Source organism: Urocitellus parryii, chromosome 16 (assembly GCF_045843805.1).
Source record: "Urocitellus parryii isolate mUroPar1 chromosome 16, mUroPar1.hap1, whole genome shotgun sequence".
Classification (NCBI taxonomy): domain Eukaryota; kingdom Metazoa; phylum Chordata; class Mammalia; order Rodentia; family Sciuridae; genus Urocitellus; species Urocitellus parryii.
This window is the reverse complement of record NC_135546.1, coordinates 1,856,635-1,881,608: the sequence shown is the minus strand read 5'-3', so window position 1 is coordinate 1,881,608 and position 24,974 is coordinate 1,856,635. Positions and strand designations below refer to the sequence as shown.

The window sequence follows — 24,974 nt, the reverse complement described above, 5'->3', positions numbered from 1 at the left end:
TGCAAGTTATAAAGTAATCAGAAATGATTCTAACCAAAAAGTAACATCTTAGAGTGGCATTTAAAACCAGGGGGAAAAAAAGGGACGATTGGCATTTTGAACATTTTCTGGCAATTTGTTATTCATTAAGTCAGAGAAAAAATGTGCCTTTTTTTTTTATGAGGCAAACAACGCTGAAAATTAGCATGAACGACCGGCCACTGCTTTGTGAAAAACCATATGCTTTAATGAGGCTATCAAGAACAACAGCTCGATTATTTCATTGGATACATTAATATCAATCCATAAGATACAGTGCTATGGACCATACAGAAACTATTGCTGCACACAACAGCAGTGATAATTATTAACATTACAGTACCAAGCGTCCGCAAGAGACAGTCATTTGTCGTTTTTATTTTTTTATTTTTTATCAAGAAATAGGGTTTCTTTATACTGTTATCAACATCAACCTTTCCCCAGTGCATTTTACAAAAATATTAGTAAGTGCATTCCTTGTGCTTTATTGGATATCTTTTAGCGTCCTACGTGTTTTATTTGTTCTTATTGCTTTACTGTTCGGAAACAACCAGAAAGAACTTGGTCATCCTCTCCAGAGGACCAGGTTGGTTGTTTCAGCTTTTGGCAAAGACAGAAGGTTTGGTATTTCCACTGCCCGACCCACGGGCAGGGGGACAGTTTTGGTGTTTTGGTCACTCCAAATGGAGGCCCAACCCTGAGTCACAGTTCCGCACCCAGGGATGGGGGGGGAGTGGTGTGGATCATCCTCCTGTTGAAACCAAGAGCCCAAACCACTGCCTCTCGGCTTGGCTAGTCCCTAAAGTGAACTCACACTCCGTTTGGCAAAAAAGAAAGAAAGAAAACCAGCCGGCTGCAGCGTTCCTCTGGGTTCGCCCCCCTGTGCTCCCAGAAATGCCCCTTAAGCAGGAAAGAGGAGGCGGGAGCAGGAGGTGACAAACTGGGGCCCCCGCTGCAGCTGGAGGTGCAGGATGCCAGGCTTTCTCTCAGAGGCTTCCGGCTCTGCCACGGCCACGGTCCCTGGGCGTGGGTCAGCCAGCCTCGCTGCATCGTTAAGAGCCCCCCAGATCAGCTCAGGAGAAGTAGCTCGTTGCTTTGCCACCTTAGCTCTTGCTCCCAGCCCCTCCCCCCCTTATAAATATGAAGAGAACAGCAGACAACGCTACGATTGTTGTCCGAGCACTACGGCACAGGAGCTGCTCATGCAGATCATCACTACTCTAGGAAAAGGCGACACAATCCAGAGGGCTGAAAGAATGGGAGCCACGCCTCCCGGCCCCCTTCAGTCATAAAGCTATAAAACTGAGAGCATCATCAACGTCTTCAAGGGTCTTCTCGGTGGCCAGCGGCCAGCGTGCACGGGGATGGAGAGGTGGGCTCTCCTCCCTAAGCCATCGTCCACACACCAGGCGATCGCGCTCTCTGATCCCTCCGTCCCCGTCACCAATTCATATTCGACATTGAAATACTTTTTTTTTTTTTTAAAGAAGACCCCCTTGAATAAGGTTTCCTGATGAGATAGGTTGGCACTCTGTCACTAAAGTCTATTTCAGGTTAAAAAGATGTGAAGGAAACTGGAAGCTCTTCCGCTGTCTTCAGAGGCACCGTGCCACAAGACCCTCTTCACTCCGGATGCCGTCTTGGAAGCGTCCTCCTGGTCACAGTTCAGTCAGTGCTAGTCCAGAGCAGACGACGCTGTGTGTAAGGCACTTCATTCTGAATGGATATGCTTTGCGCCACGGGCTCTTCAACTGCAGGCTGCTTCTGAGAAAGGCCCTGGCAGCCAGGCTGCATCTGAGTGTCACTGCATAAGACATCTAGGCTGGACAGATGTAACACTACTGTCATTGCATAGGGCTACACAAGTAGGTAATGCACGGAAACTAACTTTACATGGCTGCTTGTTAAAACATTGTTATTGAGTAACAGTAACTTGCCGATACAGTATTTCTCTCTTTTAAAAAATCCAGCATGTTTGCTGAAATAAACCCCAATTTAAAGGACCACAAAGGGCAGAGTAACTCTATGGTTATCAGTCTCCAAGAATATTGCTACTTTATATCCTAAAAATAAATACATAGGTTTATGGTTTTTTTTTTTTCTAGAAAGCCTGGTTTTAACCTATTAATACTCTATCTTAAATGTGTTGAAAAACAGTTCTGAGTGAGCTATAATATACAAAATATTTGCAAAGCTCTCTTTAAACACAAGACCTTGCATAAAATTTTTCTTTCCTGGGTGTACAAAGAATGCAGAAAACCACCAAAGAGTTGTAAAAATACTGAAAACTCGTCGTCTTCAGATGCAGATTCTTACAAATTAATACAAACATCGAAAAGAACGATGATAACAAAGAGTCTGTACAAATCAAATGAGTAAAACATAATTTAAAAATAAAAATAGTAAAGCCAATTAGAAATGTGCCCAGTTCGGTTGTCTTATCAAAAGCAAAAAATAAAAATAAAAAATAAAAAATAAAAACCAAAATGAAGGAAAAAGAAAGAGAGAAAATAAGTACAACAAACTTTCAGTGCTCCTCAACAATGGACTTTGAGAGGACATTCATTTCCATTTCAAAATGAAATGCATCCGATGACCCAGCTGGGTTGCGCTTCTTAATTCATGAAGGAAGACAGCTGCGTCTGCAAGCTGAGGAGGGGTGGGTGGCGGCTCTCCAGAGGCCCTTCTCCCACCTTGCCATCGGGGTTGGTGTCAGTTCCACTTGCTGTCAACCCTCGGGAAAATGACTGCTGTGAATTTTGTTTCGTTTTGTTTTTGATTTTTTTTTTTTTTGGTCTTTTGCAGACTACACTAGTTCCTTAAATAGTTTGCAGAACAAAGGCTGAAGGGTGCTCCCAGGTACTGTGTCTTTAAGGCAGTACCAATGAATCAGTACATTTATAAAAGGGAGAAGGGTTAGGATGCACATCTTTCTTTTTTTTTCTTCATGTATTTTTTTTTGGTTGCTTTACATTCTTTCAGTTAAATTCTACATTGAATTGCCAAGGAAGTCACAGGCATGAAAACCTCAGATCAAGTTTCCCCTGAATTAGGATGGACAGACGCAGCCCCGACAGGCACCTCCGGGCTGGGAGGGGGCGTCGGCCGGAGCTCAGTTCACAGATCCTGCACACACGCGCTGTACCACACTTTGGAGGCATTTGGAGTTGTAAAATAGAATATACAAGTCCGTTTCACAAAATTCTAAAAATAAAATATATCCTGGGCTATCAATAAAGCATGGAAAAAATTCATATTAAAGGAAAATCATCAAGAAAACCCCTTCCGGGGAATGCCGCGTGTCCCAGTCAGGGAGGGGGCCTCTGAGGACGCGGGGGCAGGTGCGCTAACACGCCAGCTCGGCCTCCTCCATACTCATGCTGCTCCTCCGGCTGCTGGCCTTGGAGGCTCCCGGGGACACGGAGGACAGGAGTGGGTCAGTCACCCCGGCGGGAGAGAGGGTGTCGTCCATCAGGATGTCTTCCAGCTTGGACCCCATCTTCGCGGGGACGCTGTAGGCCTGGGCGCCCTCGGCCGCGGGCCCCAGGCTGCTGCTGAAGGCCAGGGTGCCGTCCGTGAGGTCCAGGCTGGTGCACGCCAGCTCTGCCTGGTGCTGCAGGAGGTCCTGGCTGCAGTTCTCCAGTACCGGCTCTTGCTTGATGATCCGGTTCACCAGATCCGGGGAGCAGAGACCCGTGGATGGAATGAGGGAGAGTCCGTGAGCCCGGGCCTGCATCTCCAGTTCCTGTAAGAAGAGTCCACATCACACACTGGCACCAGGGGTGCGGGGAGGACCCTCAGGGCAGGGAACCACTCCCCATGGCTCTGCGGACGCAGACACGGGTGGGTACACACGGGGAGACCCAGGGGACGCACGTCACCAAGAGTGAAGGTGCGCTTAGGAGGGCGAGGAAATGCCCAAGTTAGTCCTCCACTCTGGGGTGCTGCCCATGGGGGAGGCTGCGCGGGTGTGGGGAGGGCCTCTGGACCCTCTCTTTGGCTCCCCCTTATTTTCTCTGTGAAGCTAAGACTCCTCTAAAAAATAGTGTATTAAAATCAGACAAAGGGAAAACAATAAGTTTCCAAAGTGTTTGTTTGCTCTTTAAAATCAATAAACTCTGTATTTCCTAGAGTACCGGTAACCATCAGTCGTATATGAAATGACTTTTTAGGTGGCAGATGGATTCAATCGTGTATTAAAAACAGACTTTCAGAGACATTAATGTTGACAGTAAGGATAAGCTCAAAATATAAAAATAAAACTTTAACACGTGACCTGATGAAAAGAATGTATTCAGTAAATGGTCATAGAATTTCACGGTCCCTAGGTCACGCACCGAGGGACCCAGGGAGCTGCAGGGAGCCCAGGGAGCTGAACGTAGTTTAAGATTTCAAGGGAAACGGTGAGACCACCAAGAGCTGCCAAACTCAAGACGGTTCTCAGCCTCGTGTGAGTCGTGACACACACGCAGTCTCTTGTCCCAGCACTGAAAGTGCTTCACAGGGCTACTGTGACGAGGACGCATGCAGGTCAATGTGGAATGGGAGGCCAGGGACGGCTGCTGCAGAGTCCACAAGCCTGGTGCTGCCCAGCGGGGACACATCTCATCGGTAAGCGCTGTGATGATTTAAGAATAAAACTAAAATGATGTTTTCCTTTCAATTTTTATGATTTTTGTTTTCCAAATGTCTACCAAGAGGTTAAGGCCTAAATACTCCGTGAGTTGTTTGGACCTAACAGAAAAGGAAGGATTTCCGTGGGCCTGGGGATGCAGTGAGGGCCACACAGACACTGACGGCACCAGGAGTGGCAGTGTCTCGAGGTGGCGGCCCAGGCTGAGCAGGTTCCCGTGGGTAGCGGAAGGCTGCAGAGCTTGGCCCAGCCATCCTCAACACGGCGGGCCAGGGGACGTTGATCCTTCTGAATTCAACAACTCGGTTCTCACCTATGAAATGAAGAATTGCTTCCTACACTGTCTTCACGTACTTCTGATGAGCTAACGCACATCCCCAATTCACAGGCTGAGGTCCCAGCCCCAGGACTGACACATGACTCCTGAGAGACAGAGGTCACTAAGCTAAAGGGGGTCAAGTGGGACAGACCAGACCCCAGACACCATTGGGACCAGACATAAGGGAGAAGGTGCCACATGCAGGCCAAGGAGGGGTCTCAGAGGAAACCAGTCCGGTGCCACCCTGATCTTGGACACGTGGCCTGCAGAACAGAGATGGCAACTGTCCATGGCTTAGGCCACCCAGCATAGCATGAGGTGTCCAATACATTTCCCAATGTCAGAGCCTCCCCAGGACCTCAACCCCAGATAGCCTTGGAGCAAGCCTTTGCCCCTTCCTTTATGGGAGGCTCCTAAAGCAAACCATTGGGACCCAAGTGGCGTCCAGTAAGCAGTCAGCTTCTGCGTGCAGTGGCTGTCCCATGCCCCAATGCCACAATGGAGAAACACAGGATGTGCGCTAAAAGCAAGCCGGCTGGCCCCCCAGAGCAGGCCCAGGCTCTCCACAGGACCTGGCCCCTCCACCTCTGCCCATGAGCTAGAATCCATGTGCCTGGAAAGCCAGGCTCGGCTATGTTGGGACCAGAGGGTCTGCTGGGCTCCTGGAAACTGCGCACGGAGGGGACCAGAGCTTGGGATGTCACCTGAGTGCCTGCCTGCTCCTTTACAGACTCCGGGAGCACCAGCCTCTCTAGGCTTCCCGTTAAGGCCCCGGGCTGTTTAATAAGAGCATAATAAGAGCAGTTCCACCGATAATGAGGCTTCCGGCTCCTTCTCGTGTGAAGATTTTTGCATGCATCGCTTGGGACGAAAATGAAAGGAAGGCCTCAGGCCCAAGCGGAAACTGCTCTTGAGTCTCCTGCCCACAGGAGACCAGCAGCACCTCCTACCAGCCTGTGTCTTTCCAAAAACCACACTAGTCAACAAAATCAGACCAAGAGAAGCAAACGCCTTACTGCACACCTTTGCTGTTTAATTAAAAATGTTTATCAGCTGATGAAAGCAGTTACTCATTTCCAAATAAGGTGGAAAATCTCTCCTGAACACTCTGGCCTCACCGCATTGCAGAGGTTTCCGGATCAATAGCATTTCCTGCAACATTGTGAAGTTGTAAAGGTGGCCCACAGTCACTGAGAGAAAAACCCAGGCACCGTCACCCAGGAATTTCCAATGCACCTGTGGCACTGCGTGATATTTATGTATGAATACCCATCTTTGGAACCTTGAAATAAAACAAAACCTGATTTCTCTTCCAAAACCGTCATCACATTTTATAACTTGTTTAAGGAAATGACGCATCAGGACAAGCTGCTTTTGTAAGTAGGTCTACTCAGTAGGTACAGGAACCACGTCCGTGGGTCCCATTGGAGGGGCGAGACGTAAGACCAGCAGTGAGAACCAAAGCAGACGAAGAAGCGAAGATATTTCCAAAGGACCCACAACCTGTAGGGCACCTGGATTCTACAACCCGACCCTGGAGGAGAGCCCCTCCAGGACCTTGGCAGCCAATGGGAGGGCAGCACCTCATACCAATGTGGTGCGCTCTGAGGGTTGGGAAGAGGGATGACCAAGAGGGATGCCACAAGGACCGAGGTGGCTCTAAGGGGGCATGCTGCAGGTGGCTGTCCCTTAAACCACTCCCGGAGGAGCTGCAGTGGAATCCAAGGAGATGACGAGACCACTACTCAGGGAGAAGACGCAGCGTCCCAGGCTCTCATGGTGGAGCAGGCCAAGGAGGCAAGCAAGTTAACCACCCCTGAGCTCTACTTGGTCTTTGGTCATTGACAGCGCTTGAGGACAGTCACGGGAAGCTGTGCCTGACACTGAGCAGGAGATGCCAGTACCAGCGAGGAGTCCCAGAGCCAGGCCTAAACAGGGTCCACAGCTATGTCCTTCCTGCTCGGCTGCAGGCACTCCCGGGATGGGACAGTGGTCAGATGCACACCTCTAAGACTGCATCTGCTTAAGGATCCATACGGCACAGAGCCATAGTCTCTAAGATCTGTGTCCTTATTATTAGACCCTCTGGTATCCCAGGTCCTTAAAATATGAGGACTGCTCCTACCACCCAAGAAGTACTAGGGCATCCTTTATGTAGCAGGCACAGTCAGTGCTCACTATTTCTGGCAAGTCCATTCTGCAGAGTCCTGCAAACAGAAGGAGTGAGTGTGGGACCATTGTTCCTGTGGGAAGGGCAGGGTTAGGCTCTGCCTGTCACAACACCTGCAACCCACAGGGTCTTGGAGTCTGCGTGTTTCTGATTGGAGACACATCCCTTTAAAACACACAGTAGGTTCCTTAATACTGGGCTCAGACCACACACCGAAACTAAGGCCTGGAGGGAGTGAATCTGACCCCTGCGCACACCATAGGGACACTTCTCCACCCCGGGAACGCTGGAGGGCACTTCTGCACTGCCCCGGGGACATTCTAAATGGCAAGACCAACAAGAACGAAAACCAGAAAAAGGTGGAGCCTGTGACATTTCACAGGCCACAGTAACTGGGTGACAGTGTGGGAGCTGAAACCAGAGGGCAGGGCCCAGACCTCCACCAAGAACCAGCACAAAGGGCCACTCCAAACCACCGCTCCCCACGTGTCCAAGAACAACTGCGGAAGCCAGTAATGATGGTGGGGGACCAGTGCGCTTTGTAAGCAGGGAAATGCACGATGCGGGATGCAGGACTGGAGCAGCCTGCGTCGTTGGGGCTGGGCGCCCTTCCCAGGCGCAGCTCCTCTCCCCACCGGCAGCCCCCAGCCGAGCGCTGCTCTACCTGGATTCGGAGCAGCAGGTGCCGGTTGGCGTGCTCCAGCTTCTTCTGCCGGCTCTCCAGCTCCTTGGCGCGCTGCTGCTCCCGCTGCAGCTTCCGGATGTAGTCCACGGATGCCTTCAGGATGGTTCCCTTGTTCCAGCGCATGTCTCTGCGAGGAAGAGGGAACAAAGCAGACCTCGTCAGGAAGCCAGGCTCCGTGAAAAAGCCAACATCGAAAGCGTCTGGCGTCTTCAGACGTCATCACAAACACACATCAGCAATGGCGACTTTCCACGACTTTCCATGTGTCTGCACATGCCGGATGCTTCCACGGCCTGTGTACCTTGTCCCACTCCATGCAGACACACATCAGGGACAGGAGGGACATGGGACAAATGTGGGAACAGATGACTCAGCTTGTCCTAGTCTCAGAGCCACCAGACAAGGGCGGCGAGACTTACACGGAGGTCTGTTGCGTACCCAGTCGATATTCTCAAACCCTCTATTAATGGCCACAGGTCTCAAGGACCATGAAGTCATTATTCCCTTGGGCAGAACAAGCCACCGTTAAAAATGAGATGACTGTGTGGGGTGGTATGGCTTGAAGACTGTGGCATAAGTGGTGTGTCCTCAGAGCTGATGGAGAATTATCCTGCTACCTGACGCTCTCGGGACCCCTCTCCTCATGTTCCAAGCACCCCATGTGTCTGAGTGGCCTCCTGGCTACACTGTTGGACTCACAACAGGCACTTCACATCCAGTGCTCTGGGGTACCACAGCAGCCTTGTGAGAGCCCAGCCCAACACCTAGAGTCTGCTCAGAGCGGGACCCTGCCGGGGACTTTGTGTCCAATGCCTCCTCCTGTCAGGACCTTCTCGATGGAGAGGTGGAAATGGGCCGTCTCACTGGCTGGAAACTAAGGCCCAGGGGCTGGGAAATGTCTCTACGGCCTCAGACCCCGGCTCTGACCCCGGCTCAACCTGGACTTCACTGTTCAGACCATGGAGGGGTCCTTTGGCAGAGGCCCCTTTCCTGCCAAAACGGAAAGTGAAGCCCGAGAAGGAAGGAACTTCTCCAAGTTCAGACACCTGCCAGGAGGCCGCCCACCAGGAATCCCCCCAAGGCAGGCAGAGCGGGGCCTCTCGCGCTCAGTCATCGGGCTCTGCCGGACTAACAGAGGAGGAAATCAGGACATGCGGATGAATTTCTAAATCACTCCAGAAAAAGACACAGAATGGTCTGCATCTCTGTCAATAATACTTCTGCCTTACTTGAAATTAACCTGAAGTCTTTTAGATTCTATGTACGGTCATCCTAATGATGCCAATCGTGAATGGTGAGACAGTTCATCCCCTGGGATGCACGGAGAACCACCTACCCCGCCTCCTGCAGCTGCTAAGGGCAGGTGGGAAGCGCCAGGTGGGACCGGAGGGTGGCCCATTAAACAAGCCACCCAGTAATCGATCCTCACGTGTCCCAGACGAAGAACAAAACAGAAGTTCTCCCATGAGAGCCACAACTAGAGAATTCCCTGGGATGGATCCTGGGGTGGACCCTGGGGTCTCAGAGATGGCAAACTAGGTGTCCTGAGAGACCCTGCGTGAGCCCAGAGACTCCTGCTCAGGCTAAAACCAAAGTAACAGGAACTTGAGCACCAGCGAGACGGGACCGGGGTGGAATGGTGCCTCCCGGGCCGGGAGGTGAGCTTTGGACCTTTCAGACAGAACTGCCACTCCATGTTGAAGAAGTACTGATTCCCACCAGTGAGCCGGGGGGTTACCCCCTTGTGATACCCAACCAACCAACTGCGTCTCCTCTGGGTCATCAGAGAGAAATCCCTTTTCATCTGAAAGTGCACATAGATCTTCAGTAGAGAAAACTGACCCAAACTGAGCTGCTCTGGGGGACAAAGGGCACCACAAGGGGCTGGGACACTGATCAGGTAGGACATCTCCCTAGCGGCCCCAGAGGACATCCTGGAATCCAGAGGTGGGAAAACCACCACCTGGGTTATAGGGGTCAGCATCCGTTTTCTCTTAAAACAATGCTGACCACCAAGGGCCCCTATCCGTTCAGATTATAAACACCCAGTTTTCTCCCACAGTGGAGGAGGAAGATATGCAAATACAGGACTTTCACTGCCACCCCATAATTTCATAAGACCTTACTAAAGAGATTCACATGCGATGGTTTCAAAGAATATGCTAAAAAGTGAGAGCTGATAAAGAACAGGAAAATGGGAATTCAATTTCAACCACCATGCAAGACTGACTGTCGGAAATGAAGGTCACAGCCCTTTAGTACGACAGATCTGTGCTGCCAAACTGAGAATCGGAACATTTCCAGTTTGAAAATGTCTTTCCTGGAAACCTAAGAAAGCAGAGAGCGCAAGGTGGACACCGTGCTGGCACGTCCGTCCAAGTCACAAGAGGTAACAGTTTTATTTAGCTACCAAGTCCCCGACAATCATGTGAATTGCATATGTAATAAGCCTGGCATGAACGATACTTGATTGCCTCTTTACCTTTTATTAGGTAGCTGAAAGGTCATATTCGAAGGATGATTTCACAGAGTGCATGTGTGGGGGCCTTAAAACGTATACATGGCTCGGCCCCTTACTTCAAATGGGCCAGTTTCTAATGGATAAAAATTGTGTATTTGTTGTTGTATTTGCTGATGCTGCAGGTTGGCGGTAAGACTTGGGAGAATTATCTTCACAGCTGTTATCTCTGAGAGGGGGACCCCAGGCTAAAGCAGCTCAAATTAGCTGACTTGTACTTAATAAGAAGATTTAAAAGGACTCTTTTTTTCCCCTAGATTGGTAAAACATACAAAGAATATGCAGGTTTTAGTAAAAAAAAAAAAAAAAAAAAAAAAAAACAGTTGACCTTTTGTCTGTTGAATGCCACTGAACCTGAAATTTCCCGTATCTGCTCATCAGTGCCCATTTGGAGATATCGTAAATGTCCAAGAGCACAATGACCACAAATCTTGCTTTATCGGCTATTGAAATCTTGTACTGCATGACTGCTAAATTTCTTTTTTTTAATTTTTATTTCTCAGTAGCTCAGAATGTGTCTGCAAGGATTCTCTGGCTTCACAAAGCCCAATTCCTGACCCACAAAACTCAGTGCATTTCTCTTGAAATTTTATTTTGGTGGAAAATAAACAAAGGCAAGTATTTAGAAAGGGAACCAAAGGAAGAGAGGAGACCGGGTTACTCTAGGTTTTCTAACTGCATTTTTTTTTTTTTTTGCCACACACGAGAAAACATGAAGGTACAAAAAAATATATGATGCAGATCAACATGCAATTGTACTCACGGATCATTTGACTTGGGAATCAAAGTACCTAGTTCTTTAATGCGGTCATTTATGTTAAATCTTCTTCTTCGTTCAACTTGAAGAAAAGAGCACAGGAAAGGGCGATTAGGAAGAGCACCACAGATGCATGCCGCACGTCTTGTTAAAGCTATGAGCACATTAACCCCCCAGGTCGGGACCATGTAAACCCAAACCTGTGTCCCCGTGTCCTTACCATGTCTGGGGCACTGAGACTGAAGCACTTTTAAAACGAGCTCCTTGGATACAGAGCTCTATCAGACACACGATTTCTCATTTTACCCTGTAACAACCTTGAAATCAGAATTACTGCCCAGGGTCACCAGGGACAAAGCCCCCCTGGAGATGTCAGGGGCTTGGAGAGGGCGGCCAGCCGGGAGCAGGGAACTGTCCAACTCCAAGCTGCCTCCAGGGAGCAGGGCTCGGCATGCTCACAGCACCACACAGGGAGGTCCTGCTTCCCGGGACCCAAACTAAGTAGGTACTTAAATGGCTAACGGGAAAATGAATTCCCACAATTTTCTACTGACAAAAATCAAAATAGTATCCACTGAGTACAATTTTTACACTGCAAGGCTACTAAGCAGAAGCATGGGAATTACTTGCGATGGGGAAATTGGAATTATATGTGGTTTTCACATACCATGAATATCACTCTTCTTCTGATTTCCTTTTAACAACTTAAACATGTAAAAAAAAAACATTCTTAACTCATGGAGCATAGCCCATTCTCTAGTAGCCTTATTAAAATAGTTCACCTTATTAAAATAATTCAAAACAAAGAGATAAAATTAATTACAATATTTTGCTAAATCCACTACAACCAAACTACCATAATAACAACAGGGAGTCAATGCAAAACTTTGTAAGTTATTTTCTTTCTTTCTTCCTTCCTTTCTTTATTTCTCTCTTTCTCTCTTTCTTTTCTTTTTTTCCCTTCTTTTCCTTCTCTTTTCCTTTTGGTACTAGGGTATAACCCAGGGGCTTGTAACCACTGATCTACATCCCCAGTATTTTTTTTTTTTTTTGAGACAGGGTCTCACTAAATCACCAAGGCTGACCTTGAACTTGGCAATCCTCCTGCCTCAGCCTCCCGTGTCACTGGGATCACCCAGCTTTGTCCAAGTGTATTTTATACTGAAAAAGCTCGGCACAGTCTGGACTGATCACATTTCAAGTGTCAAGTGTTCAGTAGGCACGGTGGTGAGTCACCACACACCAGAGGGCACGGCCCTGGAACTGAAGCCCAGTACTACTAACCATGGCACGCATGGTAAAGTGTTCTTCCCCCAAGCCCCTAGTTGCATACTCAATTAATCTGTCTCCTAGGGTAGGAGGGTGACATAGCAGGGCATATGAGGTAGCAAATGTGTCTAACTAGCACCTGTTGGGTCAAATGGAAACACAGAGCCTATCCCTGGGATTCAAGGACCTGCCCTCCCCCACCATTTTCTTTTCAGGGGGGGGGATACTGAGGCTTGAACTCAGGGGCACTCGACCACTGAGCCACATTTCCAGGCCTATTTTCTATTTTATTTAGAGACAGGGTCTCACTGAGTTGCTTAGCACTTCACTTTTGCTGAGGCTGGTTTTGAACTTGTGATCCTCCTGCCTCGGCCTCCTGAGCCACTGGGATTTCAGGTGTATGCCACTGCACCCAGCTTCCACCATTTCTTATAAGGGGGAAGTGTTAATTTATGGCTCATGTTCTTAAAAATCAGCTTAGGAAGCAGAGGTGTGATGCTATGAGATGAGAAGTTCACCTACACTCCCTCCTGCACCCAAGGCCACACCTCGTTTTTCCTCGGCCACCGCCCTCACATGCACGTATTAAACAGGAATTTAAGTTTTCAGAGGAAAAGGTCCAAAGATTTAATGGAGAGTCAATCAGACACACAAAGGCACTGTGCATGTTCCAGGACTTCTCAGAGTCACAGGTACAGTGGGAAGTTGGGGAGGCGACCTCCCCCAGGGGACCCCAGGGGTCTTTCTTTTCTATTTCTCTCATCTCCCTGGAGGAGGAGAGCCCAGCTCCCCGCTTGTAATAATAAGTTCCAGTGTGAGCATCACTTCTAATGGGGTACTTGGGGATCAATTCCCCCTCTTGCAAAAAAGAAAAAAGAAACATGACCTCAAACATCCACAGAAGAACTCACTCTTTGGAAACTAAATGCGAGGATAAATGCGGAATTCAGTTAGGCCTCAGATGAAACACACACCCTGGTTTCTCTGAGATACAGTTTTCCCCACGGCTTTGACAGCTCCAGAAATCAATGATCACACATGATTTCCGGCAAGGTTCTGACGAGGGACGCGCGGCCAGCTCCAATGTGGAGCAACTCGAAGGGAAACGGCTACTTACTCAGGTTGTGATTGTCCTTCTTCTGCCTCTCCTTGGCCAGGGCTCTTGCTTCCGACTCTGTGGGGAAAATACACGCTGTGCACGTGAATGAAGTTGTTAGAAACTGGAACTGTCCGGGGCACCGCGACGCACCTACACAACATCTCGTTTTCTACACGCACACAGAATCTCGGCTGACGGCACTCTGAGTACGATCACGCTTTCTAAAGTGAGGGCTTTAAAGAAGTCTGCACTTTTTCGGATCACTGTGGATCTGAGTCACGCAGAAACTCAGCCTCCACCAATGGGTACCGGGACGGTCACAAGGGTCCCCAGGGTGCTGCCCACATGTTCCAGAGTTAGTGGGAGTAAAAATAAAGGACCGGGAATCTGCTGTTGGAATTCCATCATCGGGAGTCAAGTTTTCTTTTCAGGCCCAATCATTTCCTGGTTTTTGATTTGCTGCCCTTGTAAGCCCCTGGCATGGAAACCGAGTCAAGAAGCTCCCAGGCCGGACCCCCGCGACCTCCCAGGGGTTCTCAGTGGACATACACTGGGAACTTGGAGCCGGGTTCTGTCAGAATTCGCCAAAACAGAATCGCTCACTGACTCTTGAGAGCAACTATTCACCAGTTTGAGTCTCTAAAATGTTCATCGGAAAGGGGCCAGGAGGCATCCGGTGGCAACCGCATTTAGGAAGTTCTACTTGCACGCTCCAGCGAGGCCTCTGAGCTAGGAGCTGGCCGCTGGCCTTTGGCCTCACACCCAAATCCTCAAAACCCAACATGCTGTTTGAGCCATGGGGGCCTCAGAGAGCTTAGTCTGCCTCCTTGCAGAAGGGAAGGGTGAAATGGTTCACCACCAGTTTGTCCTTGACCTGGAGACAGCGACCTTGAGGTGCACCCACACATTTATCTCTTGTTTATTACGCATGGGTGGGGTCCGTGCTGCCCCAACCCGTAGGGAACTCAGCAGACAAAACACCGTGTGCATTTAGACGTCCGGGGAGACTGTTTCTGCGTGACATTGCAGGTATCTGTCACAGTGCACCATGATGTCACGGGGGCGCCTCCCCATGTGTCCCGGTGTGCAGACTCCTGTGGGCCTCTGTGCCCATACGACATAATGCAGAGGCGGACTCTTTAGACTGGGAGGATGGACCTCGCCCCTGAAACTGGCCTGGCCACATGAAAACTGAGTCAGGAAGCTCCAGGCTGGACCTTCCCTGCCTGGAGGAATGGCCCCTCTTCAAGAGCCCCGAGGGCTACTGTTGCTCTTTCTGCTCTTGCCTCCTGCTGGGGTTCCTACTGGGTTTGGGGCTTGGGATAGTTTTATTCATTAATTATTTCAATTGAAACCCCAATTAATGATTTTTTTTAAAACCTTTCTTCAGCCAGTTTTTTGAAATGCTTTTTTTGAAAGACACGATCCCACAGGATAGGGATTTTCTCCCCCAAGTCCGCATCCCCACTCTTCGTCCATCACCCCTCTGGCAGTAGGCGGGGAACATGGGCTGGAAACGGGCAGAGCAGGGCCAGCCTCACCAGGGCAGAAGGCCAGCTCTAGGCACCTCCCGCCTCGGTTCCCCTGAAAGTGGCCATGGGTAATTTCACACCTGCCCCAAGGACAACCGTCCTAATGGCTCCATTTTATGATTTACTCTCCACCCCACCCTGCCGTGTAATAAACCTTTTGCACGTGATCCAGCAAAAAACCCCACGTGGCATCTGGAGATGTGAGAAATACGCTGTTGGCACAGCCCATCCGAGGGCTCCAGGTGAGCCAAGGAGAGGCAGAGCAGGGTTCCCAAACTCAGCACCACCAGGGCCTGGGCAAGGGATGTAACTGCCAGGCAGGGCACAGAGGTCTGCCGGGGGCACGCACGTGCAGACCATGACCAGTGCCTGGAAACAACCGTGTCCCCATCCCCAGTATCTCAGGAACCCCTAGAAACCGGGATGGCCAGGTATGAATCCTCCATCTTAAAATATCACACCACATTTTAACGACTTCAGAGACCCCAAGAAACAGGTCCATGGGTCACACCCGGTGGTCTAGACATTACTGCACTGGTCCCCATGCCCGGCGAGGGAGGCAACAGAAAGCCCCCACCAGATGCCCACCCGCTGGGCACGCACCTGTGAGCTCCCGCTTGATGTTGGGGAGGTTGGCAGGACAGGAGTTGCTGATGGTGAGGCCGGGGGGTGGCAGGCCTTGGCTGCCGTAAAGGTCGATCAAGTTTCCGGAGACGGGTAACTGCACAGAGAAACAAGGACACACGTAAACCCTTGAGCCATGACCAAGTGTTTCAGATAAAATTCACGTCCTGTTTTAGGCTTTACTTAAGGAAAATGATGGACGGAGGGAAGGAAGGAAGGAAGGAAGGAAGGAAGGAAGGAAGGAAGGAAGGAAGGAAGGAAGGAAGGAAGGAAGGAAGGAAGGAAGGAGGGGAAAAAGGAAAAACCTTTTCTTTCAAACAGGAAATACGACATAAGTATTTTTACAGAGAGGAAGACGAAGGCGCAGTGTCACACCACCTAAGGTGAGCTGCCTCTCTGGTGGCTTTATTGGGAGCCTGGAGACACTGGGGAGGTGGCACACACATTCTCTGGCACAGCAGGCCACATGCAGGTGCAGAGGGAACGGTTCCGATAGCTCTGAAGTCGGGCTCTGGGGACAGCCTTGCCCCTCACAGAGCTCTTGGTCAAAGTCAATTTTCTTACTTCTTTCTATCCAATGTTCTTTTTTTGGAAAATGATTTCCTTATTGCTAAAGAAATGTCCTTGAAACTGAAATTTTTCAGAAATCCACCAGAGGGAGCCACAGACTTTAATAAAAGACCAAAAAAAAAAAAAAAAAAAGAACTTTCAAAAAAGGATGAAAGGAGCATGTGTGTTCCCAGGCTAGTTCAAGAGTCCTTGGGTTTTCCCTCTAGCTCTGAACTGCTTAAAAGGTGGAGAATTCATTTTTTCTTGGCGCTGACTTCCTTTGCAGGGACGTGCATTTCCAGGTCACTGGTTGGACGTGATGGTTTTATTTGCCCTTTTTTGTCCCAAGAGGCCCAAGACCTTGCCTCGCCCAGTGGCTGAAGTGCAGCTGTGACACCAACCGTGCAGGAAGAGTGAGGAAGGACACCCTTCCAGGCAGACCCTGCGGATTCCAGGTCACACAGCCCTCCTGCCCTGGATGGCAGCTGGATCTGACTCCACGTGCGAGGGAAGTAAGTTCAGAAAACATTTGCATTTGATGGGAACATTTAGTGGCCAAGAAGTGTCTAGTAAAGGCTGTGCCCAACACCCAGGGTGACCAGCCTCCATCAGAAATGCTGAGATGTGAAGTGTTTGGGTCCTTGGCACATCTGCATGTGCACAGTGGGCATCTGAGATGGCACCCGCGTCCAAACACTAAATTCACCTCTGCTTCATTCACGCCTTACACGCACTGCCTGTGGACACATTTACAGAATAGCTCGGTGCACCTGTCTTTTGCCTGTGGTGTACCCCCGTGAGGTGCACTCGGGGACTCTCCACCTGTGGCTTTGTGTTGGCACTGAACAAGTTTCAGATTTTGGAGCATTTTGGTTTCTGGACTTTCAAGTTAGGGGTGCTCAACCTGCAGTACTCTTCGCCCTTTCAATGACCATCAGGAGATAAAAATGGAACCTTTTGTGCTTCCCTCCTTGAGAGCCACCTGCATCTATTTCTAGGATGGTTTCTAAATCAATCCATGGATCTAAATCAGTCCATGGATGGAGCCCCTGGCTAGACAGGGGGGTGTGCACCAAGTAAGAGCCTTTGTGGCAGGATAAGTTGACACAGGCTAACAGGACCAGGGTGATAGAGAGGACAGGAAGATCAGCAGGACCCAGCACCACGGTGTCCCTGTTGAGGTGACATTTACTATATAAATGCATAAAACTACCCCCTCACCCACACACATGCAAACACACACACACACTGAGCTGATTTAAAATGTCCTTGACCCCCATTGTAGGGCCTTCCAACTAAGGAGGAGTCACTGATAAAAAGTGGCTTTCATTATTAGCTGTCACTCCCCTAAGTGGCACTGTTTGAGATAGGTCACCTTCTCAGGGTCACCTTGCCCAGAGCATGCAGGCTCCTTCTTGTCCTACTTAACACCAAGCGAAAGCCCTTCCCACATCCCAACAGAGCCCTGAAAAGGGCCAGAGAGCTGGGACTTCACGGAGCTGCTGGGATCATAGCACCCAGTAATGGCTCCCAAGTCTCACGCCTCTTTCCTGTCTTGCTGGAGTTTCAGATTTGGGGGAAACTGTACATGTTAACAAATCAAGAACGTCACTTGAAGATTCCAAGCAATGAGCTAAAGAGAAAACACCATGCCCAAGCCTCGGGAAATGCAAACGGCAGGTATTACATTTTCATATGCAAATTGGATGCAAAACAGGCAATCCTGTCATTAGGATGATTTGTGGGAAAATAACCCGGCAAGTGATATGGATAGCTGGCTTGGAAAAGAGGCATCCAAGTCATCTGATTCCAAACCCCTCCTGAAGGGGAACACATTTTCTCACCACATTTTATATGTCTCTAGTACACAGACATATATACACTTAAGAAGTCCAGAAGGTTTAAGAACTATTCAGCATATTGCAAGGCACGGTGGTGCATGCCTGTGATCCCAGTGGCTCAGAAGGCTGAGCAAGGAGGATCACAGTTCAAAGTCAGACTCAGCAAAAGCGCGACGCTAAGCAACTCAGTGAGACCCTGTCTCTAAATAAAATACAAAATAGGATTGGGATGTAGCTCCATGGTCAAGTGCCCTTGAGTTCAATCCCTGGTACCTCCCCCCACTAAAAAAGAGAACTATTCAGCATATTTAAGAACTGATTCTGGGTTTTATCCTGGGTTTTGCAAAACAACAACAACAACAAAAAAAAAATTCTGTGCCTCCCTTCTTGGTAACAAAAATTCCCCCATAAACTCAGTTAACATCAAAATAACATCAAAAAAGACACCTTTGGAACTGAGAGGAAGGGACGTCTTCCGTGGACATGGTTGTTTTTGTCTTCCATGGTTTTTTCTGCAGCACTTATCAGTGGGTAAGAGTCCCTCCCTGAGCAGGCGCACAGAGGACAGCTAAGGTCCCACTGGGAAGGAGGGAAGAAGGTCACCCTGCCCGTGTTTTTTGCCCCCATCGTGGTCTGAATTGAGTTCTTCAATGTTCTGCTCCACCAAAATGAATATTTTCCCAAGAAAATGATGATTGTGAGCCATTATTATTTCTTCTCCCTGGACGGTCCCCTTCCCCGAGTATCAATTGCACACTGTTAGCCCAAGCAAACAGGGACTTTTCTTCTTTGTGAAGGGACAAGAGGCCCTTGTACTCTCAGAATAGTTATTGCTGGACGTCAACTCCCTTAGGATAGTTTCCTCTCTGGGTTCCTTCCACTTTTTTGTTGTTGTTGTTAAGTAGTTAACTTGAAATAAAGCGTTTCAAAAAATCAAATAAAAGGGAAAAGTGCCTACCATGAAGAACACTGAATTTAAACTTTCTGTGGGAAAGAAATGAAAATGGGGATGGATCAGAGCAGCTTGGTTATTTAATTTAGATGACTCTCCCTCACGTTTGTGAAGAATGGGAGGGCGGGAGTAGCTGACTCCTAGTGGGGGCGGTGGGCCGGGACTGCTTTCTGTGGATGAAGTCATGGTTCTCACCTTGATCAGCTGTGGCAGATGCAATCCTTATCCACAGAGCACGCATGCATCGCTCTGCTTCCGAGCCTGTGTGCCCAAACCCTGCATTTTACCGTCCTTCCCCTGATAGAGAAGTGCCTCGATAATTTGTGGTAAGACTTGGAAGGGGCGGCACTTTGCCTTTTCTGGTGTGGAAATGCACAGAAGTGGAGGCTGGATGAAGCCTCTGAGGTGGCTGTGGGGAACTGCTCTCCTGCCTGGGAATGGATGCACCTGGTTCCAGAGCATCCTGCCTACCTGGAAATGGCCCTGATCCTTTGTCATACTGTCCACTGAAGGGCGACAGTCTCTCCCTCCAGGTGCAAGCCCCATGGTGACCGGGGCACCCCTCACCTTTGCATCTACAGCACCCACCCCTGCAGGTTCACTCAAGGGAGAGCAGGTTCAGAAAGCATCCAGGAGCAGTGAGGTCGGGGAGAGCAGCACCCGATGCCCGGGGGCCCTGACCCAGGACACGTGGGCACCCATTCTACAGGGGGAGCATGGGTGTGGGGGGGTCGCTACAACTATCTCCAGAAGGGTCGTCGCATGGAAGAGTTCATGCAAGCCAGGACCCAGGCTGGACGGCAGACCCCCACTGTGAGGGACACTTTGATTACTCTGTGATGGTGCTCTTAGAACAGAGCTTGGTACTTAGGAGTGCTCCCTGAACACCAGGTCAATCAACAAATAAATCACAATCAATAACCCTGGGGATCTTACTGAGTATAACTTATGCTTCCAGTGATAAATGCTGTGCGTTATCAAGCGGGATGACTGTGCGAGGCAGGTATAATTTAGAGCCCTATTTTACAGGCAGGGAACACAGGACATCAAGAAGTTAAGTGACAGCAGACTTTGGTTCTGAACCCAGGTTAGTCTACTTCTCCACAGCCCAACTGCTGTGCTGACCCTCCACCAGAGGCCTCTTGAGAAGCCGGGCGTGAGGACACGCAGGGGGAGGTTCATGGGCCAGCGGGGAGTTGGATCAGATGTCTCCCAAGGTCCTCACCATTGCAAAAAAAAAGAAAGAAGTATTTCTGAAATTAGGTCAATTCTACAGGCCTCTTGAGTGCGGCCAGGTAGCCAGTGGGGGCCACTGGTGGAAAGACCCCCCCCACGGCCAAGCTCTGGGACCACAGGCCCACTGTGGTCACGGGGACGTGAGCACACCCACGTGCCGTGGCACATTCGTGAGTTCCCAAGTGCTAGCTCTCCCGGGCACTCTGCTCATGCCCACCCTCGGATCCCAGCTGCTGCCGCGTGCAGTGGCATCTCAGGGACGCTCCAGAGGTTCCAAGAGGGTGGGGAAGGTGGCACAGGAACATGTGTCAAAATGGCCCAGCATCGGGTTTTTCCAAAATCAGGAGGTGGGCTTCCACGGTGGGAAACAGACAAATACAAACCTGCTAGAAGCAGATTTGAGGTCCCAAGGGGAGTCCTCCCCCAAAACATGAGAGTTCAAGAAAATGAATTAAAGAACGGGACGGAGATGAAATAGGAAATGCTGAATATACCACTCCGTTTGCTGAGGACCTGGTGTGCATCAGGAAAGGCCCTCTTCTGCCCTGGCTGGGGCCGTTCACTACTGGAAGGTTTGGGTTTTGTCTTCATTTTACTGAGGTAAAATTAACACACCACATGAAATTTACCCTCTTTGCTATTTCTAGGTGCACAGCTCAGCAGTGTTAAGTATATTCACGCTGCTGGGAAAGAGATCTCCAGAGTCTTTGGTCTGGCAAGTTTGAAATCCCAAACCCATTCAAAAGTTCCCTTGCTTCCTCCCTGCAGCAGAGGCCCGCCTGGCAGTCCCCTCCTGGGAAATGGAGGAGGACTGTACGGCCCTCCAGCACACCCAGCTCTGGCCACAGGCTCTTCTGCGAGACGTCCAACCTGGGATGACCTAATGCCACAGAGGCCACCTCAAGGTGACTCAGTTGTTTCGAGGACTAAGTAGGAGGTGCAGGGAGACTTTGGGAGGACAGCAATAAATGGCCCAGGCACCAGGAGGAAGGAAAAGAACACAGGGACCGGGCTCCGAGTTGTGGAGAAAAGCTGTCCCACGCCCAAGGGCTACAAGCAACACACAAGCCCCTGTGACCACGGCTGCTGCACTGAGGTTGGAGGAAGATGTGCTGCTTAGCAGGGTGACCTCACGCCCCCCACCACCTGGGAACAGGAAGGAGCCCCCTCTGGAAGCTGGATCGACTCTTCAGGCCACTGTGAACCACAGGGAGGAGCACCAAGCGGGGCACGGGCCACCGGGGGAATCGCAAGGCTGCCTTCCCAGGAAGCCCACTTGGACTCCAGGGAACACAGAGCTTTATCCCAGGAGCCCGAGAAACTCATGAAAGACCCTTCATTTCCAGTGTCAAGGTCGCTTATTTGTGAACTAAGATAATTCTCCATTTTTTTGTTGTTGTTGTTATTTTTAATTTCTCAATGAATCGGTTAAGTACTCAACCCAAAACTATAAGAGTTCAGGACAAAGGGAGAGAATCATGGAAATATCTCAAGATTTTCTAAAACAAACAAAAAAACAAGACCATCAATACCGTGTTTGCCATCTGCAAGGCGGGGTCCATCAAGCCCAGGATTTCCTCATTATAACTTGATTCCAGGCTAATGATGTCATCGATGACATCATCCATCTGTAGGAAAAAGCCACAGGAGAGAAATGAGCAAAAACTGTGCAACACACCCCAAAAGGGACCTGTCCCACCTAAAGCGATAATGCTCTTTAGTTAGGTCTTAAGAGTGACCGTCCTCTCCCCAGTAAGATGGAAACACAAGACCACTAACATCCAGGACGCTGAGCATCTGTGGCTAGCATCTGAGGGGTCCCAGGTGCCCAGGGCTGACCTAGGGATTTGCATGGGCTACATCTTTTACCCGGACACATCCCTATCGGGGTCGGTGCTGTTATTGCAGTAACCGTCCAGGTGAGATGGAGAAGCGCCTGCCCAGAAGTACACCCTGAAGCGGGCTGGAGCACGATCTGCCCCTGGCTTTCCCCACTAGGCTGAACTGCCTGTCCTGAGCAGGAAAGATGGCAGGAAGCCTCTTCTTGAACAACAGCTGCCACTTCCTGTTTTCCTTCTCATACCCTGCTGGAGGAGGAAAAGGCAGAAGGGAACTCAGCCCTGGTTCCGGAGGCCGTGTAGACACTGTGGCTCTCGGGACCCTGGCTGGCCCTGCCCGGATCAGCAGTGGTGTGTAGAGTAACCAGCTCCTTGCAGGGCAGCCAGTGAGCACTGTCCCCCAGGAGCACCCAGGACGACGTACTCCCACTATGTTAATCTTATCCCTGAGGCACCCAAGCATCAGGTAGGATGGTAAACAACAGCGATGACACGTGCACGGCGGCAGTTGCAAGAGAAGCCTGCAGACACCTCTCTGTAAATGGCCCATGTGGGTGAGCCAGGTGCCATGTGTGTGCCTGGGTCTGCACAGAGCTTCCCAGGCACCCAAGGGGACCTCAGAAGGCACAGGGATGCTGTCCTGGGTCCTTCGGCCTCCTGTTAAAAAGCTGAGCCCCTGTGTCATGGGCTTGGGACAGAGTCCTGCTTCTCCCACTTCTCAGCTCAAGAGGCACCATTTCCCTGAAATGGGGACTAATGATGCTCCCGTCCTGTTGGCTTCTGGGGAGACCTCAGGATAAACCGTAGAAGGAATTCACTGTCAGGAAAGGAGTGGACATGTGAATGTGAGAATTACAAAGTGATCCCTCAGAAGCATAATGGGCAGCCAACTGTGCAAAACTGCTAGCATTCTGTTACATCCCATCTCTGGGTGGCACTAGTTTTGTTTGTTTTTAATGGATGATTTCTAATTGAATCCATCATTTGTTTTAATGAAAATAACATTGGTGGGCTTAATGTGCTTGTTTTTTTCATATATTTTTTCCTCTCCTAACAAAAAAAATCATACAAGTAGATAGTGGGAAATCCAGAAAAGTACAGACTACAAAAATGTTCCATATTCTAATACAGAAAATTGCAAAAGCCAAACACGAGAATTCTATTGCTGCTTGCTTTCTCTCTGGCGTCTCTGAACATATGCATAAACACATAAATAGATGTCACATGATTTATTCATTAAACAGGACGCTGTAGAGGAACTTTTCATTATTTGGGAAAATAGCCATTAGGTATTATTAAATCCATCATGTCTCAGAGTATGTGTTCTGGGAGATTCCACTTTTACGCCAATATAAGTGACACATCTTGCTCGTAAGGACTTGTAAGGACGAAAACTGCTACCCTACCAAACTGTGTAACACACAATGATGATGGTACACAAAGAGCGTTTATGTCTTACTTATTAAAACTCGTACACCTAAGCACTTTCCAACGAACCAAAGCAACGTTGGGGAAACATACATTGGATATATATACCTAGCAATTATTTAATGTTCAGCTACTGTGAAGAAAGCTTTCCATACTTAATAAAGAAAAAGAAAGAAAGAAAATCAGTGGAGGTGAAGACCCTGAACTCGTCAGGAAGGCGGTGAGCGGTTCCTACCTGCATGCACGAAGCCCGTGGGTGTGCGTTCATGCTGGGGCACTCGCTCTCCACCCTGTTTTGCTCGTCAAACTTATAAAACCCCTGCAAAACACAAGCCAGAAGAGCCCTGGGTTTGGATTTGCAGGTGACTCTGTGGGGACAGACCAAGGAAGCTCTCAGACAAGGTCGATCCAACCAGAGACAGCGGGGTGAAGGGGGACCTCGGGCCAGTCATCTTGCTAGATGACAGATCTGGACAGAGGAATGGGCGGTTTGGCCACAGGGAAAGGACATGGTCCTTCTCATGATTAAAGTCACTTCTGAACTTAAACATTTCCGAGTCCAGGAAAAAGCTCCACCCAAAACGAGGCTCATCATCTCAGAATTTGGAAAGAAGAAAAGGCGTTAAACCACCACTCTCCCCTCGGGGATTTTTGTGCTCCCATTTTGATGCGACCGTGAGCTCGCAGGTCTGTCTGAGTCTCGGCTCCCATGCAGCCTTTACCAAAGTGGGTGTAACAGGCAGTTTTATCATGGAACCCGATGCAGGCAGCCATCCACCCTGGTTTGTCTGTCAGAATCTCAGGGGCCGTATTATTCACATCTGGCACGCCAACGCTGCTTGTTTCTTTTATCTTTTTTTTTTTCGACTCAGGGAGAAATAAAAATAATATTCCAGACACTCACAGCGGCGGCCGGCCCTGCCGCCTGTCCCACACCTTTTCTATTTCTGCTCTTCCTCTTCCGCCTCTCCGTCACCCCTCTGCATCTTCGCCACCCCCTGAGCTGGAGGGCAGGGACGGGAAGAGGGCCTGGGGCGAGGGAGACAGAGCCCTGCTGGGGAGGCTGCTGTCAGGAGCAGTGAACCCCGAAACCCAGAGATGGGGGACAGGAGGCCGGAGGGTCTGGACAGACCCTGGTGGCTGAGGCTGGGTGGATGAGCGAGCCCACGGTCAGGGTGGGAGGAGGAGGCAACAGACAGGTACTGAGTGGGAGGAGGAGGAGGAGGAGGAGCAGAGAGGAGGATGCATTACCTCTTTGTCACAGTTGGAGTTAAGCGTGAGCAGGGCCATGGGGCTGTTGGGCGCGCTGCTCCCCGGCACCGGTGGCATGACGCGGTCGCCCGGCTGGTTTGGACATGGCAAGCTCAGGACTTGGTTGGCATGTTTGTTTGCTAAAGTGGTGGAAAGGTACTGCTTGACCTGCTGCCGCTGCGCTTGCTGTATGTGGTACTTGGTGGGGTTTTCGAGGTGGGTCTGCACCTGAGCACAGCCGGGGAGGGAAAAGAA

The 24,974-nt window shown here is 49.8% G+C and overlaps 1 protein-coding gene across 7 annotated transcripts in view; it reads right to left on the bottom strand.

The window, feature by feature from the left end:
* Positions 1–209: 209 nt before the first annotated feature.
* The window catches only part of Mitf (melanocyte inducing transcription factor), a 180,934-nt gene continuing 156,169 nt past the window's right edge, over positions 210–24,974 (bottom strand). For 3 of the 7 annotated variants that reach the window (XM_026392669.2, XM_026392663.2, XM_026392667.2), the window contains exons 3-10: positions 24,720–24,947; positions 23,704–23,787; positions 21,735–21,830; positions 15,604–15,721; positions 13,487–13,561; positions 11,107–11,182; positions 7,805–7,952; positions 210–3,763 (exon numbers count right to left, since the gene is read on the bottom strand). In XM_026392669.2, the coding sequence (XP_026248454.1) occupies positions 3,365–3,763; positions 7,805–7,952; positions 11,107–11,182; positions 13,487–13,561; positions 15,604–15,721; positions 21,735–21,830; positions 23,704–23,787; positions 24,720–24,947 (1,224 nt within the window). In that variant the 3' untranslated portion in view covers positions 210–3,364. The remainder of the gene's footprint in view (positions 3,764–7,804; positions 7,953–11,106; positions 11,183–13,486; positions 13,562–15,603; positions 15,722–21,734; positions 21,831–23,703; positions 23,788–24,719; positions 24,948–24,974) is intronic. The other 4 variants (XM_026392664.2, XM_026392666.2, XM_026392668.2 and 1 more) reach the window with 2 other exon arrangements.